At 34.3% G+C, this 15,845-nt stretch overlaps 1 protein-coding gene across 2 annotated transcripts; it reads left to right on the top strand.

Moving 5' to 3' along the window:
- The first annotated feature begins 5,738 nt into the window (after positions 1–5,738).
- On the top strand, positions 5,739–15,335 carry LOC126694689 (uncharacterized). Of its 2 annotated transcripts, none has more exons than XM_050391083.1 (4): positions 5,739–6,413; positions 6,706–6,795; positions 8,117–8,184; positions 15,164–15,335. In XM_050391083.1, exons 1-4 carry the CDS (start codon positions 5,787–5,789, stop codon positions 15,309–15,311), a joined length of 933 nt encoding a protein of 310 aa, XP_050247040.1. In that variant the 5' UTR covers positions 5,739–5,786; the 3' UTR covers positions 15,312–15,335. The 2 variants fall into 2 exon arrangements, with proteins under 2 accessions (XP_050247040.1, XP_050247039.1); XM_050391082.1 differs by lacking the exon at positions 15,164–15,335 and adding an exon at positions 8,328–8,622 and having other exon boundaries at positions 5,742–6,413.
- Positions 15,336–15,845: the final 510 nt, after the last annotated feature.

Here is a 15,845-nt window from a genome sequence, read left to right as displayed (position 1 = left end):
AAGGAGAGATAGGAAAATTATTCCGATGGTGAATATTCAAAGTATGAATTGATATATACTTGCATCGATGATCAGTTGTAAAATTCCGATGGTGGATGTTGACTTAGAACAAGGTTTGTTCTTTTGATTGATTTCAATACTTTAATTTGAATTGTTCCTTAGTTGTTGCTGTATTTTTTTTTTCTTAAAATTATTTTCATTATACTCAACCCACCCTCCTTGTTCACGTAGTATAAAACTAGGCTAGATATTCTCCGTAGGAACGATCCTTACTCGCACTACTATATATATTTTTAAGAGTATAGGTTTTATTTTTGGTTGCCTGCGACAGCACACCAGCCGCCTCGGTTCACGAACCATCAGGTTATGATGACGGTTAGGCCTAACAGTCTAGCACACCACACCTTTTTAAAGCACATTAATGAACATCCTATTCGTTCAGTAACTGCCTATTGAGCTTCCCGAAAAGTCCCCGGCTCTTGTCATCCTTGATTCATTCTCGGGAGTCGGACACAAATCAAGAGGGGGCTAATGTACGGTACGAAGTCCCTAAGCCCTTTGGGCCTTGGACCCTGGTCTTATGGTACAGTCCATAACCCCAACCCCTTGTACAAGGCGGGGCCCCAGGCTCGCTGGGCCATGGGCCTAGGCCTCGTGCCACGATGTGTGACCTAATGCCTATTGAGCCTGTAACCTTGACCCGGACACACCTTGAGGCACAATTCGAGCCTCTCCCGATCAACTACATCTTGGTAGGGAATGTGGTTGCTCGGGGGTACATGTCTCGGCTGTTCAATATTGCCTTAGGGAATATCGCTGCCGAACAGCCTTTTGGAGGTGGGAACTAGTTCCAATGCTATTACTACCACTCCCAATGGAACATCCACTTAGAAACGATGGAATGGGACCCCTATTACCACTAATAATGAAGAATAATTATAACACCTTCACTTATCTTAAGCTATAAATAAGAGAATAGAAGAAGAAGCGGGGGTTGAAAGAGGGGGAGGTGAACACAAGGAAAAAGGGTGACAACTTCAAGAGAGGGAGGGGGATTTTGGAGAGAAAAAGAGAGAGCAGAATGGAGCCACATCAAGAGCAAAGGGAGCAACCTTATGAGGTGAAGAGAGGAATTCGTAAAGACAAGAGTGAGTGTAACTGAGTCGCTAGGCAAATGACCACCTATAGTAGGAAACCCAAAGCCCATAATACAAATAGGTTGTGAGCCCAAGTATAGGCCAAGCCCATTGGCCATATTTTGGGTGCGCACAATTATAATATTGTTATCTCTCACAAATCGAATATGCCTACAGCTCTAATATAATCAAATTTGATATATAATTATAAATAAGCAGGGTGGGGGAGATGGAGTAGATAAATACCAAAAAGAAACAAAGAAAGATGTAAAGAAAAGAAACTTTCTAAATAGAACTGAGATTTTCTATTACTAAATCAATGAAAAATGAGAGAGAGAGAGAGAGAGAGAGAGAGAGAGAGAGTACAAATAATTATCTACTTTGCCTTTATATACAAAACGAAGAAAATAAATGAGCTGGAAATCAGGAATTAATTAACTCAACTAATCCTAACTAACTCCACTAAGTAACGGCTTAAGGCAAGAACCAATAGGAGCATGACATCTGGCCTGCTTTGTAATTGATTTAGACTTGCAACCTCGCACGTGCTAGCTCCGTGTCTTCATCAAACAAAACGTTGCTGTATCTTGCACTTCTTTATTTCTCTTGGTGAAGCCAGGGGCGGAGGTACGTATAAGGGTTGGGAGCCATGGCTCCCCAAAATTTTGAAATTTTTTTAAATATATATACAATTATTTTAATGTTTTTAGATTTTAGTCTAAAAAATAAGAGTTGGCCTCTCAAATATTTTAATTAGTCCAATAATGCTCTAAAAAAATAATTGGTCTAATAATTATAGAGATATAACTTTATTTTTTGCAATTCTATTTTTTATTGTAAAATATGCTCTTATATCTGTTAAATATTTGATAAATTTTGGTATCAAACATGTTTGAATCTATCTTTTTCAACTCGTTATGTGGCGATTAACAAGTCATTGACTCATTAAAAAAAAATTGTCACTAAAACAACACATGAAATGTGTCTTTAGTTGCCACATAATGGGTTAGAGCAAGGTAGTTTTAAATATGTTTGAAACCTAACTTATTCCTCCAAACTTAAGTTTTGGATCATTCATGTTTTTGAAAATTTCATTATTTCAATTGAAAGATTTTTTACTTACTTTAGTATAAAATTTGTATCTAAAATGAAACTTTTTAAGAATATCACTATAAAAATGAAAAAAATGAATTTTATTTTATGAAAGTTCGCCATCAAAAATAATTTTAATTGAAAATACTAAGTTTTTTTTAATTTTTTAATTTTTTTTTATTTTATATATAACTTATCAAATAAAAAAGCGTGTGTATATATATGTGTGTATATAATAAAAAAGTGTGTGTGTGTGTGTGTGTGTGTGTGTATGTGTGTGTGAGGGTTGTCTTGATAAATATATTAGCGTCGCAACTTGGCTCCCCCAAACAAAAATTTCTAGCTTTGCCCCTAGGTGAAACTTTTTGATGTCGTTTTCTTCTTCTTTTCTCTACTCCTCTGCTGTTTAGTTTCTGCTCTTGCTTAATTGATAAAACTTCAACAAAAGAGAAACAAATAACATGTGCTGCGTTTTAGTATTTTACAATCAAATTTGTAGTCAAATTTTGTTTAATATTATATATTTTTACATGAATTAATAAAGGACAAAGTTTGGCTCCAAATTGATTTAGACTCTAGAGTTATCAAGATATCAATTGATTTTTGGTAAGAATAAGGTTCAAACCTCATATTTTTTATTTGAAGAGAGGAGGTTTTACTGATTGAGCTAATTAACTTAAAACAAAAATAGTTAATTAAATGATAGTTTTATGGGTGCAGCCGTCCAGGGAGATTACTATTACCTCATGCGGATCACACGAAATCTTGGGAAGATCAAGTTCTTGGGGTTTGTTAAGGTTTTTTCTTTATTAAAAAGAAATCACCAAGGTATTTCTCAAGAATTAGTACCTTGGTACCAAGATCCTTTTAACTAAATTGTCTGATACATTCTGGTACCAAGAATTATATAAATATATACATATATATATATATATATATATATTAATATTAAAAGAGAGAGGGCATCCACTTAGTGCACTATGTGTAGTACCCAATATGTATATGTTTTGATATGATTTGAAAATGGGATTATATAGTTGTAGGAGGCAAAAAATTGTCAAGCCAATTACAAAATGCCACATCAAAAATTTAGTGACAAATTCCCAATTAATATGTCATTAAATTAATTAAGTCAAATGATAACATGTGACATCCAAATTGACATCACATTGGCATATTAAAATTTGCCACGTGTCATTTGGCCCATGAGATAAAGATAAATTTTCTATTCAAAATTTATGGATAATTATCTTTATAAATAAATAAAATAAAGATAAAATTTCTATTCAAAATTGATAGATAATTATCTTTATTAAAATAAATTAAATAGAGATAATTATTTATCTTTGTTGATTATTATCTTTATTAAAATAGATAAACAGAGATACTTATCTCTAAGAAGAATTTGGGCTAATCAAAAGTTTACTACATACTTTCAAGCATATCAATTCAAAGTGGAACTTATCCTTTGAAATCACTATAAATAAAGGACATCCCCTATCATTTTCGATACCAAGTTTTCAAGAGGCCCAAGTTCTGGAGAAATTCTGTCTCAAGGATCTTTAAAGAACTTGAAGCATCTTTGAAGAACTTGAAGAATATTCAAAGGGCTTGAAGAACTTGAAGTACAACAAATCTCTAACAAGCTTAAGGCTAGAGATTCGTTGTGAAGACCGTTCAATCCATCTTTCAACCAAAGTCAAGAAGATCTCTTGTTCAAGTTCTTTGAAGTTCTATTGGAATTAAGCTAAAAAGCCTCCATAAACTCAACAAACCCAAATCTTTGAAGCTCAACGGATCAAGCCTCTAAAGCTCCAAAGAACTTCAATCTAAGAGCCTTTATATTCGAAGATTTGAAGAACAATAAATCTCTAACAAGCACAAAACTAGAGATTTGTTGTGAAGACCGTTCAATCCATCTTCCAACCAAAGTCGAGAAGAGCTCTTGTTCGAGTCAAGTTCAAAGAAAATAAAATCAGAGGGTATTCTTTTGTAAAAGAATTGAAATAGAGATTATACTCTTTATTCATTAATACAAATTTATATTTGCAAACCATATTTATTTTTAATTGTTTGATTTTCTGCAATTGGGAAATTTTTTGTTTACAATAGTATATATTATGCAATTTTATTGTGAAGGTTTTTGTGAAAATAACTAAATAATGAATTATTATATAATTTGATATTCTTATATAGTGTAACAAAGGATTTATAGCTCACATGGAAGAAATTTTTGTGTTGATATAGGTTTTATTTTACTTTTAGTTATATATTGAGGGTGTTATTTAAAACGATCTAAAACTTTCATGGTTTTAATATATATATAAATTTAGGATTCAAGTTAAAAATCACCCCAAATTATATATAAGAATTATGTAATTTGTTCAAGTATTTAACTAAAAGTTATCCAATTAGTTGGTGCAACTGCAAACAGAGTATACCACTTACCACAATATGATTTCTGAGATCTAAATTTTATTATATAATATATGATAATAACTAATATTATTTTAGTATTTATTTAAATTATTGATAACACGTCACAATAAATAAAAAATAGGATTTCACAAACTTAATGGTTAAGTATGACTTTTTCAATGATTCTAATGATAAATTTTTTAAGGTTTAGTTACACTATCTCATTTTCTGCATATGAAGAACCTAACTACTAACTAGGTTTGCATCTCCCTTTCTCCCTTATTGTAAGGGGGAAAAAAAGTTTAATAAAATGGGCACATTAATTTCATTCACATGGATGGTGGAGAGATCAAGCAGTTTAAGCATATTGAATAGTGAAATTATCAAATATATTAGAAAAGCGCGCATGCATGTAATGGAACTTTAATCTTGTTGTTAATAGAATAACCAAATTCAGTAAAACTACATTCTCAAAAAAAAAAAAAAAAAATTCAGTAAAACTAAGTAGTTGGTTGATGATATTAAAACAAAGATCAACAAAACCAGCTCAGATAGGCCCGTATCCAAGATTTACACGGTTTTTATATCAGCTTATTATGGTGCAGTTTGGATAGCCCGTCTGCGTTTTCTTTGTGCGTTTCCTTCTTCTTCTTTTTTTTTTTTTTTTCTCCCCAGCCGCATCTGTTGATCCGGTCAGCTATGAACAGTATACTTGTACACTGTTCACGGATCCCACAAACTCCACTTTTTATCAACTTTTTCATTAAAAATGGGTTCCACAGCACTATTCACAAATTTAAAAATTATTTTGCTACAGTGTTTTCAGTTTCAGTTTTCAATTTCAACAAAAATAAGCTCAATCCAAACGGACCCTATATTTCTTCCTTCCTAGTTCCATGAATTAGAAGAAAAGTCAATTTCATAAATTACTTTTCAACTCTGATAAAATAAAAAATAAAAAATTAAAAAATAAATTAAAAAATTAAAAACAAAGGAAGAAGAAAAGTATAAGTCAAAAGAGTAAGAGAAGGTCATGAATGACTGCCCTCTACATTCTCTCAGAAGTCACATCTATCTCTATATATGATGGGATTTCTTCATCCCTTTGTGTGCTTTTGAGAGAGAGAGAGAGAGAGAGAGATGGTGAACATTTTTGCAGTGTACAAGCCACTGTTACGTTGGGTAATGAAGCTTGTCGGGATGAGGCCCCAAAGAGTGGAAATCGAGCCAGGAACCATAATGAATTTCTGGGTCCCTAATGAAACTCCAAAAAAATCCAAAAACAGCATTAATAATAAAGCTGTTGTATTCATTCATGGGTTTGCAGCTGATGGTATTATAACGTGGCAATCCCAAGTGTTAGCTCTAGCAAGAAAGTACAAAGTTTATGTGCCGGATTTAGTCTTCTTTGGTGGCTCAATCACTGACAGATCAGAGCGGTCACCGGAGTTCCAAGCTGAGTGTGTGGCAAAGGGTCTGAAGAAACTAGGTGTGGAGAGGTGCACCTTGGTGGGGTTGAGCTATGGTGGGATGGTTGGGTTCAAGATGGCTGAGATGTACCCTGACTTGGTTGAGTCTATGGTGCTCACTTGCTGTGCCATGGCCTTGACAAAGTCCATAAGTGATGCAGCCCTTGAGAGGGTTGGGTTCAAGTCCTGGTCTGATTATTTGCTTCCAGATACTGTCCAAGGTGTGAAAGTACTTTTTGACATTGCCACCTTCAAGTTGCCTAGAATCCCTAATTTCATTTACAAACATTATTTGGAGGTATGTAATATTATATCAGATATATATGCTTCATCATGGTCACCCATATGAGCGTGCATAGATAGTATTAACTCTGTGTTTCCCATATAGATATAGGCATGCATAGCTTCTTTTACTTATACACCACAAACTGATATTATGGATCAAAATCCTTCAGAATTATCAGAGTTATTTTGTATGTACATCCTGTATATTCCAATTAATACGTATGAGATATGACTATTCAGACATTAAATTTAAATATGATTAATTTGTAGCTAATGGTCATGGACCGATCTCATTGACTATGCAGGTAATGTTTGACAACAGAAAGGAGAGAGAAGAATTACTCGAGGCTTTGGTCATTGATGATAATGACTTTACCATTCCTAGTCATCCGCAGGTTTGAATTTGAGAATTGAGAATTAAAATCGTATAAATTTGTGCAGAATAACGATGCTTGTCAAATATGTAGGAAATGGAATTTTATTGCGCTACGTGATACGTGCAGCAATTAGGTTCTATGTCAATCCACAATATTCTCTAGAAAATTTTGCACGACTTTCTGAGATGAGAAAAATGTTTTCCACTTTTCCTTCCTTTTTACACGTCTCTCTAGCGTCTTCAGCAACATACACATCACAGCTTACAATTACATTAAACACTTACTCTTATAGCAATTTATAAGCAAAATTAACAGGAGTGCTTGATGCATGCATTTGTTTCCCTAGAATGCTTTTTTTATTGAATGATAAATACAAATTTTAAGTCATTCATTTGTTTGAGTTTTGCTTACTTTTCCTGCAAATCGCAATGTTAGTTTCTATCTTATTTCACACTCAAGCTAACTAGCACACATGTTATTTTGTTGTTATATTACTAATTATCTCATAAGTTTAAATTATTAAAATAAAGTAAATTTAATTATTTATCCACGTATTTATCACATATTTCTAATAGTTGACTGATTGAAATTAATGTTTTCTGCAACATATAAGTTCAGATCATCACATGTCTATAGTCTACTGTATGTTATGTGGGTTCCATAATGTCTGTTTTTCAAACAAATTTGTGAGGCCATGGAACTAGCTAGATAAGATTTATGGCCTGTTTGGATGGAAGAGGGAGGAGGGAAAGTGAAGGGGAGTAGAGTAGAGTTGGCTAAAGCAGTTTATTAATACAACTGGGACTCCACAAATCATGTCTCTCTGATCCATATCCAACACGTGTTAACTAGCCTCACATACATCTAAAGCTAAACGCGTAAACCTAGTTAATAATATGGATATTGGATTGATTAAAATTCAAATGTAAAATAGAGAAACTATTTCAACTTGGCATGATTATGAAATAACTAAGAGGATGACATGACATCTATTTGGGACAGTCAAAATATTATATATTTGATATATCTTATTTTTGTCCCTAGTCCCCCACTCTTACACATTTCATGTCCATCAAGATGTTTTTGATCTTTGTAGAAGTAAATTCCATAGTTTCGACGTAATATGAAAGAGACTGCAATGTCCATTCCATATATGACCCGTAATTCAATCCTTGACTATTCGGTCAGCCCCCACAGTTGCGCCACCAATTTTGTTTTTGTTTTTTGACATTTCTAGTTTCTTAAGTTTTGCACTTTTGACTTTGAGGACAGAAGAAAAATAAGAATGTACTATAAAATGGGAAGTTTGTTTACCTGATAATGCATATTGTTGTTGCAGAGAGTACATCTCTTGTGGGGAGAGAATGACATCATTTTCAACATGGAAGTTGTTAACGACTTGAAGAGGTATGCTTCATTTATGCCATACGAATAGTCATTAATCAAAGCTTTTGAATACATTGAGATGGCACCGATTGAAAGAAAATTCAATAAAATGGGCCTTATGTTGTTTTATGTATAATCTAATTGGGCATTGGTTGTGATCGCAGGCAATTGGGAGACAGAGCAACACTACAATATATAGAGAAAGCAGGTCACCTTGTTGAGGCTGAACGACCATGTGTCTACAACAAGCATCTCAAAGAAATTCTCACCACTTTATTGGAAGATGGAGACCAAACACAACGAAGCTTATAGTTAATTTGTCATTCTTTGTGGAATACTTTTATTGTTTAGAGCTCAATATATATACTTTATAGTAATTTTTGTTTCTATTGCGTATCAAAATATTTGAAAACATGTTGACTATGTCTTGGTAACTAAAATATATTTTTTATTTGCTTACTCTCTCTTTTTTTTTTTTTTTTTTTTTTTTTTTAATTTCAATTATTATAACAAGTAAGAGAGAGGGTAATCGAATCCCCAAACAATGATAATGACTATAAGAGCAAAAATGAGCTTTTTTTTTTTTTTTTTTTTTTTTTGGGGGGGGGGGGGGGGAATGGGAGCAGAAATGAGTTGTTCATAAGTCAAACTTTATTTGACATATTGAAAATATTAAAAAAGATCTTCAAGATATCAAAAAAATATACATATATTATATTGTATGTATGTATGGAAGAATAATGGAGAGAGAAAGTCTAAAACGCTTTGAAGAAAAAGAGCATACACTAGCATGTAGCACTAAGAAATTCAAAGAGAATCACACGTCAACAGAAGGTGAGGAGGTGAATCCATTCAGGAGTGCAAGAAGCTACAGAGATAAGCAGTTAGGTGAAATTCAAGGGGCCTTTGAACAAGCTTTTGGACTATCTAATGACATGGAGGAAGATGCTAAGTCTAATACAGATGAAGATAAGAATGATGAGGGCAATATGGTGGTCTGTTTAACTAAGGAAGAGAAAACACGCAGTAGAGCAGTGTGGAGGTAGGCACTTATCATTAAACCTTTTGGGAGAAAAATGGGGTTCAACTACCTATACCCCAAGATTTAGAGCATGTGGAACCCAGCCGGAAAAATGGAGTGCATTGATTTGGAATCGGACTATTATCTAGTCAAATTTGCTATAGAAGAGGACGTTGATAAGGTCCTCAAGGGAGGCCCATGGTTCATTGGGCAACAGTTCTTAACGATTAGACAATGGGAACCAGATTTTAGAGCATCGACAACTACTTTCTCATTAGTAGCGGTATGGGATAGGCTTCCTAAACTCCCAATTGAATACTATGATCCAACAATTATTCTTGTGCGCGCCGGAAATGAAACTGTTGGGCTTAACCTCACTTGGGCTCACAACTTATTTATAGGGTGGGCTTTAGGATTTCCTACTTTGGGTCGTTCTCGGCACAGAAACTCAAAATAATATCCCTCCTTCCTTCCTCAATGACTGTTTTTTCTTCCTTTTTTCTGAACCCCTTTTTCTTTCCCAACTTCTCCTATTTATAGCTCTAAGTTAGTGGGGAGATCATGATTACTACCATTGTTAGTGCAATTGAAGGTCCAATATTATCTGTTGTAAGTGGATGTTTAGGTGAGAGTGGGATGCAGCGATTATGGCTTTGGAACTTGGTTCCAACTCAGGTGAGTATGCTCAGTAGTGATGTTCCCTGAACTGCCGAGCATCCTATGGTAAGTCCAAACAAGATTTTATTGATTGTTCGGGAAATATATGCCGAGCATAGGTTAGGGGCTGAGGCTCAAAACTCGTAGTTTGTGAAGGTAGTTTCAAGCAGAACTTAAAGTGATGGGGTCGTGCCATTGGGCCTGAGCCCAGGGTCCATCTGGGTCTTGGGACCTCGGTGCCGTACACTTCTGAAGAGATGAAAAACTAATGGAGCTAGGGGTTGTTTTGCTCGACTGTGTGTGCAAGTTAATCCAAAGAAGCCGTTGGCCAAAACAGTCACTATTAGTAAAACGACCTAAAGCATTTTGTATGAAGGGATTAGTTCCCTCTGTTTTACTTGTGGCAGAATAGGCCATAAGAAGGAGACATGCCTATATCTTATACGAGAGCCACAAAAGGAAACTCCAATAAGCCAAACTCCAACTCCGGAGGCCCCAGAGACCATTTCTGTCGTTAATGGTAAACTAGAGGACAAACCTGATGAGTATGTAGATTGGATGGTGGTAACTAGGCGAAAGCCTACTAACAAGATGAAGGATAGGCAACCATCTCCGGTAACGAACCAATTGTTTGAGTTCCCTCAGGTACAGGCCAACGAGCCTATCACTAGAGTGGTTGAGCAGAACAGGAAAGAAAGGAAACGAAAAGTCCCATTCACGCAATTTGCAGGATCATAGAGGGCGGCTGATAAGACAGCAGAGGCATTTCCCAGGAAAAAGAGTGCTAGAAAGAGCTCGAAAAATGTGAGTTTTTGCGTGAAATTTAACCAACAGGTGAAGGACCTTGTTCAAAGCCAACCAAGAGAAGTGAGCCCTAAGAAATAGAGCCCATGTGTTTGCTTTTGGAATGGGCCCAGCCCAAAATTTTGAAGCTGGTTCAAGCTCATCTCCCATTATCTTTTCCAACCCACCAAGCCTCATGCCCAAAGCTATATTAGAAAACCCTAGGAGAAGTGAAAGGGTATGAAAGGATAGTAGATATGGCAGCCAAGGACAGCTGGGCAATCTTCTACCAAGGCAAGGTAATTCCAATGGGGGAGGAAACAATCAATTGGATAAGGAGGGACCCAACGGAGATTTAGGGTTGGTTCGAGTTAGAGATGGTGCAAGCATGGAAGAATATGTTCCCTCTCACGGATTTGAGCAAAAGGCTGGTCTATCTCCCACTGAAAGACGAAGCCTGGATGCTTACTCCAAATCTGTGGTGGAGATTCCTTATCGACTGGCCAGCAGTGCCAGTCCCACCTTTGATCAGCTCAAGATCATCAGCACCAAGATCAAGTGTGCACCCTTCAGAAAAATTGCTCTCAGAAGCAGAGGTAGAATGGACCCATCTAGTAATCATAATGAGGAAGATTCTTCAAGACAGGCTCGTGGAATACATGATGATGGGCAATCTCCATCGAGTGAAGCTTCTCTAGTTCGTAGAGCTGAAGATGAGTGTAACCATTGTCATCAAAGCAACCCAAGAAATGATGGGGATAATCAAGCACTCGACAACTCTATTTCGAGGGAAGATGGAATCGAGGAAGGCGTTGATAGAAGTATGGAGGTTGAGAGTTTGACTTTGCTACAAATCCTTATCCAATCATGAATATATTGATTTGGAATTGTAGAGGTGACCTGAAGCCCTAATTTAGGAAAACAGTAATGGACCTTGTTGAATGACATCTTCCCATAATCATTATAATTATGGAGACAAGGCTGTGTGGGGCGAAAGCTAATGAAATAATTGAAACTCTCCCCTTCGACGGAGCAGTTGTCACTAATGCTATTGGCTTTGCTAGAGGTATCTAGTTGCTGTGGCATTCAAATCTAGTGCAAGTTGATGTGCTGGCAACCACTGAACTAGAAATACATGCTCTTATCTGGGAGCCTACTGAGAGCTATCCCCAACAAGAGGATTCAACACACACTCCATGAAGCTAACCAATATGCAGATGAGTTAGCTAGAATGGGGTCGAGTGTCTTTACCTCTTCTGCTATTTTTGTTGAACCACCGCATGTGGTGGGTAGATTATTGGCCTATGATAAGGCTAATACATTTTCTAACAGACTTGTTAACTACTAATCTAAGTTCTAATCCTTTCCTACTAATATATATATATATATTATGAAATTTTAAGTCATTTCATTAACCACTGGTTTCCTTTCTCTTTTCACAAAACAAATTATTGAATGATTAACACAAACTATAAAATGAACAATCACAAATCATAATCTCAAGGGTTAGCTAAATGGTTCCTAAAATATCATGATAATCATGAGATCTTGGATTTGAAACTTCTTGCTAGCAGGTTAAGACATAGGGCCAATGAATTTTTCCCTATAATAACTTGGTGTGTGTGGGATGAGAGACTACATAAAAAAGTAATCACAAGTCACAACCTGTCTCAGTCTCATGTTTGAATTTTGCATACTTTTCCTATAAAATGTAATATTAGTTGCTGTCTTATTTCAGATTCAAGCTAATTAGCTATCACACATGCTGGATGATCTTGACCGATTGAAATTAATGTTTCCTGCTATCATCACTTGTCTACAGTCTTCTGCATGTGTTGTGTGGGTTACATAAGAAAAATGCTAAAATCACATACTATTTGATAATTTTTTTTACAAATTAATGATATGGTGAATAGTTATTGGTAAGTAAAAATATGATGTTAGTGGTGAGTTAAAAAAAAAAAATTAGAAAGAATTTGTTACATCAATAGTTTGTAAAAATGTTGCGAAATAGTTTATAGATGTCTATTTTTCAAACAAGTTTTTCCTCTCATGGAATTTAATGCATATGGGACTCCACAAATCATGCCTTTCCCTCCTATAAGCCTCACATACATCTAAAGCTAAACCTAATTAGTAATATGCCCATGGGTTGATTAAAATTCGAATGTAAAATTAGTAGAGAAACTATTTCAACTTGGCATGAGATTATGGAATAATTAATTAAGAGGAAACATCTATTTGGCACAATCAAAATATTATATATTGATATATATATATATATATATATATCTTGTTTTTGTCCATACTCTTACACATAATAAGAAGGCAACAACAATTAGGTGTTTATTAAAATAGTTGCAACCATCAAGATGTGTTTGATCTTTGGTCAGCCACCACTGTAGCCCCACAAACGTTTTTGACATTTCTTCTTTCATAAGCTTTGCACTTTTGACTTTGAGAAGTAAGGACAGAATAAAAATAAGAATATACTATTATTAACACATTTGTTTAACTAATGAGGCATGTTGTTGTTGTTGATCACTTGTGGGGAGAGGGTGACAACTTTTTCAACATGGAAGTTTGTCAACAATTTGAAGAGGTATGCTTCCTTTATACCATACGAACAAGTCATTAATCAAAGATTTTATATACAATGAGATGACACCTATTAAAAGTAAGTTCAATAAAATGGGCCTTATGTATACACTAAATAGTAAGATTATCTAACCATCATAGTTTTACTGCTACTCTAAATAGTATTAGTGACAGTATCTTCTCTCGGTTAAAAAAAAAAAAAAAAAAAAAAAAATCAAATCATGAAAATCAAAATTATTTAGAAGAGAATCTATATGGAAGTAGTCGTATTGCATTAGTTGGTTCTTTACAAATGAATTGAATCTTTTATATAGAAAAAAAAGGAGATGTACCAAGAAAAATGACTATAAGTTAAAAATACCAATCATTGGAATCTTAAGAAGAAAGAATAAAAAGATATAGATAGACAGATGTATTGATATTAGGAGTCCCGACAAATTGCACGAAGTAACTTTTATTTTTATTGTGTATCATAAATTAGTGTTCTTCTTTTTTCTTCTAATAAATTGGAGAAAAATCCTTGTTTGCCTTTTGAAGGGTCTTTATTCGAATCATTTCTTTTTATGTGATTTAATTTTTGGTAATTCACATCCCATCTTCCAAGATTCTTTTAGAATTTTTTCACAGCATTTTTGCCATAACTAACATAATTTATTCTAATCCAAGATGATCTGGTTTATCTAATTTCTTTAGAAATTCCAGATAACCTTTTCTGTGCATCTCATCCCATGGGTTTGGTAGTTTGATAAAAAATTGTTGTAACCAATATTGATTCTTGGTGGATTTATCAACAAATAATATTTTAGAAAAACTTTTGAGAGTACAGAACTGATGCAGAAATTCTTTTGGGGACTTGAATACACTGAGCCCTTGGTGTTGTGTATCAACTCATTGGAAGAATCATTTACCTAAAAATTAATTTCCTTGCTTCAACTTTGTTTCTAGACCACAAGAAGTTCTCCATAGAACCATGATTAATTGAGTCCAAATTTACACTTGAAGATGATCACCTTCCTTTAAAAAATGAGACTGAGAGTGACAACTACAAATCTTTTCGTCAAAAAAATTGGGAGTACCTCTCTGTCATATAGTGTGCCTGATTTCCCTTATTTATTATTTGCTGCTTGATAGCCTTACATGCCTTTATTTCTTCTTCATATAGAACCATGCAAGAGGCAAAAGAAAAGAAATCAATTTGAGCTAAAAACTCGTATATGAGCTTAGGCCTAGAATATGGACTTGATATATCTCTAATATCTCTATCAAGTCAAAATAATAATAATAATAATAATAATAATAATAATAATAAGGGTGCTTTGCTTTAATAGAAAGTTCAAATGATTTATTGATAAAATCAACAATAGACGAGACCCAGCAGCTAAAATGATTGAGATATATAGATGCTATCATGTTTGACATTTTAGCTAGAAATGTGAACAATTATAATATTCTTATCGCCATTTAAATAGAATGCTATGCTGTTGTGCCGAATTAAGTTATCTCTCACAAATCAAATATGGCTACAGCTCTAATATAATCAAATTAGATATATAATTATAAAAGAGGGGTGGGGGAGATGGAGCAGGTAAATTATGGTTTCGAAACTCGGGCCAGACCGTATGGTCCGACCGGTTACCCTGAAACCGTTCAGCAATCTGGTTTTTTAAACTAATAAAACCGAAAATTTGACTTTTTGCTGGAAACTATGTGAACCACGGTCAAATTGCATGGGCTTCTAAACCGGTCATGGGTTTACGGGTCGGTAACATATTTCTTCAAATTTTTTGAATAAAAAAAAAAAACTCGTAGTCTCGTTCGTTGTGAAGAAGAAAGATTGAGAGAGAGCGGGGAAAAGAAAAATCTGAGTCTGTGACAAGGAGCAAGTGCATTGCATAAGTCCTACTTCCTAGCGAAAGCAGGTCTCTCTCTTTGTGATCACAGGCAATTGGGAGACAGAGCAACACTACAATATATAGAGAAAGCAGGTCACCTGGTTGAGGCTGAACGACCATGTGTCTACAACAAGCATCTCAAAGAAATTCTCACCACTTTATTGGAAGATGGAGACCAAACACAACGAAGCTTATAGTTAATTTGTCATCCTTTGTGGAATACTTCTATTGTTTGGAGCTCAATATATATACTTTATAGTAATTTTTGTTTCTATTGCGAATCAAAATATTTGAAACATTGCATGTTGACTATGTCTTGGTAACTAAGATATATTTTTTATTTGCTTACTCTCTTTTTTTTTAAGCAAGACAATGATGTATAAATGATATTGGTTTCCCAAAAAATTTTTTTTTTAAAATTATTATAACAAGTAAGAGAGAGGGTACTCGAATCCCCAAACAATGCTAATGACATAAGAGCAGAAATGAGTTGTTCATTAGTCAAGCTTTATTTGACATATTGAAAATATTAAAAAGATCTTCAAGATATCAAAAAAAAAAAAAAATATATATATATATATATATATACATACACATATATAATTATTTTTGCTGAAAAAATATACGTATATTAGATTGTATGTAATTTTAAGTCATTTCATTATATACCTACCGGTTTCCTTCTCTTTTCCCAAAACAAATTATTGAATGATTAACACAAATTATAAAAT

Source organism: Quercus robur, chromosome 8, assembly GCF_932294415.1.
Source record: "Quercus robur chromosome 8, dhQueRobu3.1, whole genome shotgun sequence".
In the NCBI taxonomy this organism is placed as follows: domain Eukaryota; kingdom Viridiplantae; phylum Streptophyta; class Magnoliopsida; order Fagales; family Fagaceae; genus Quercus; species Quercus robur.
Note: the sequence above shows the minus strand (reverse complement) of the source record. Positions and strands in the feature narration are given on the sequence as shown.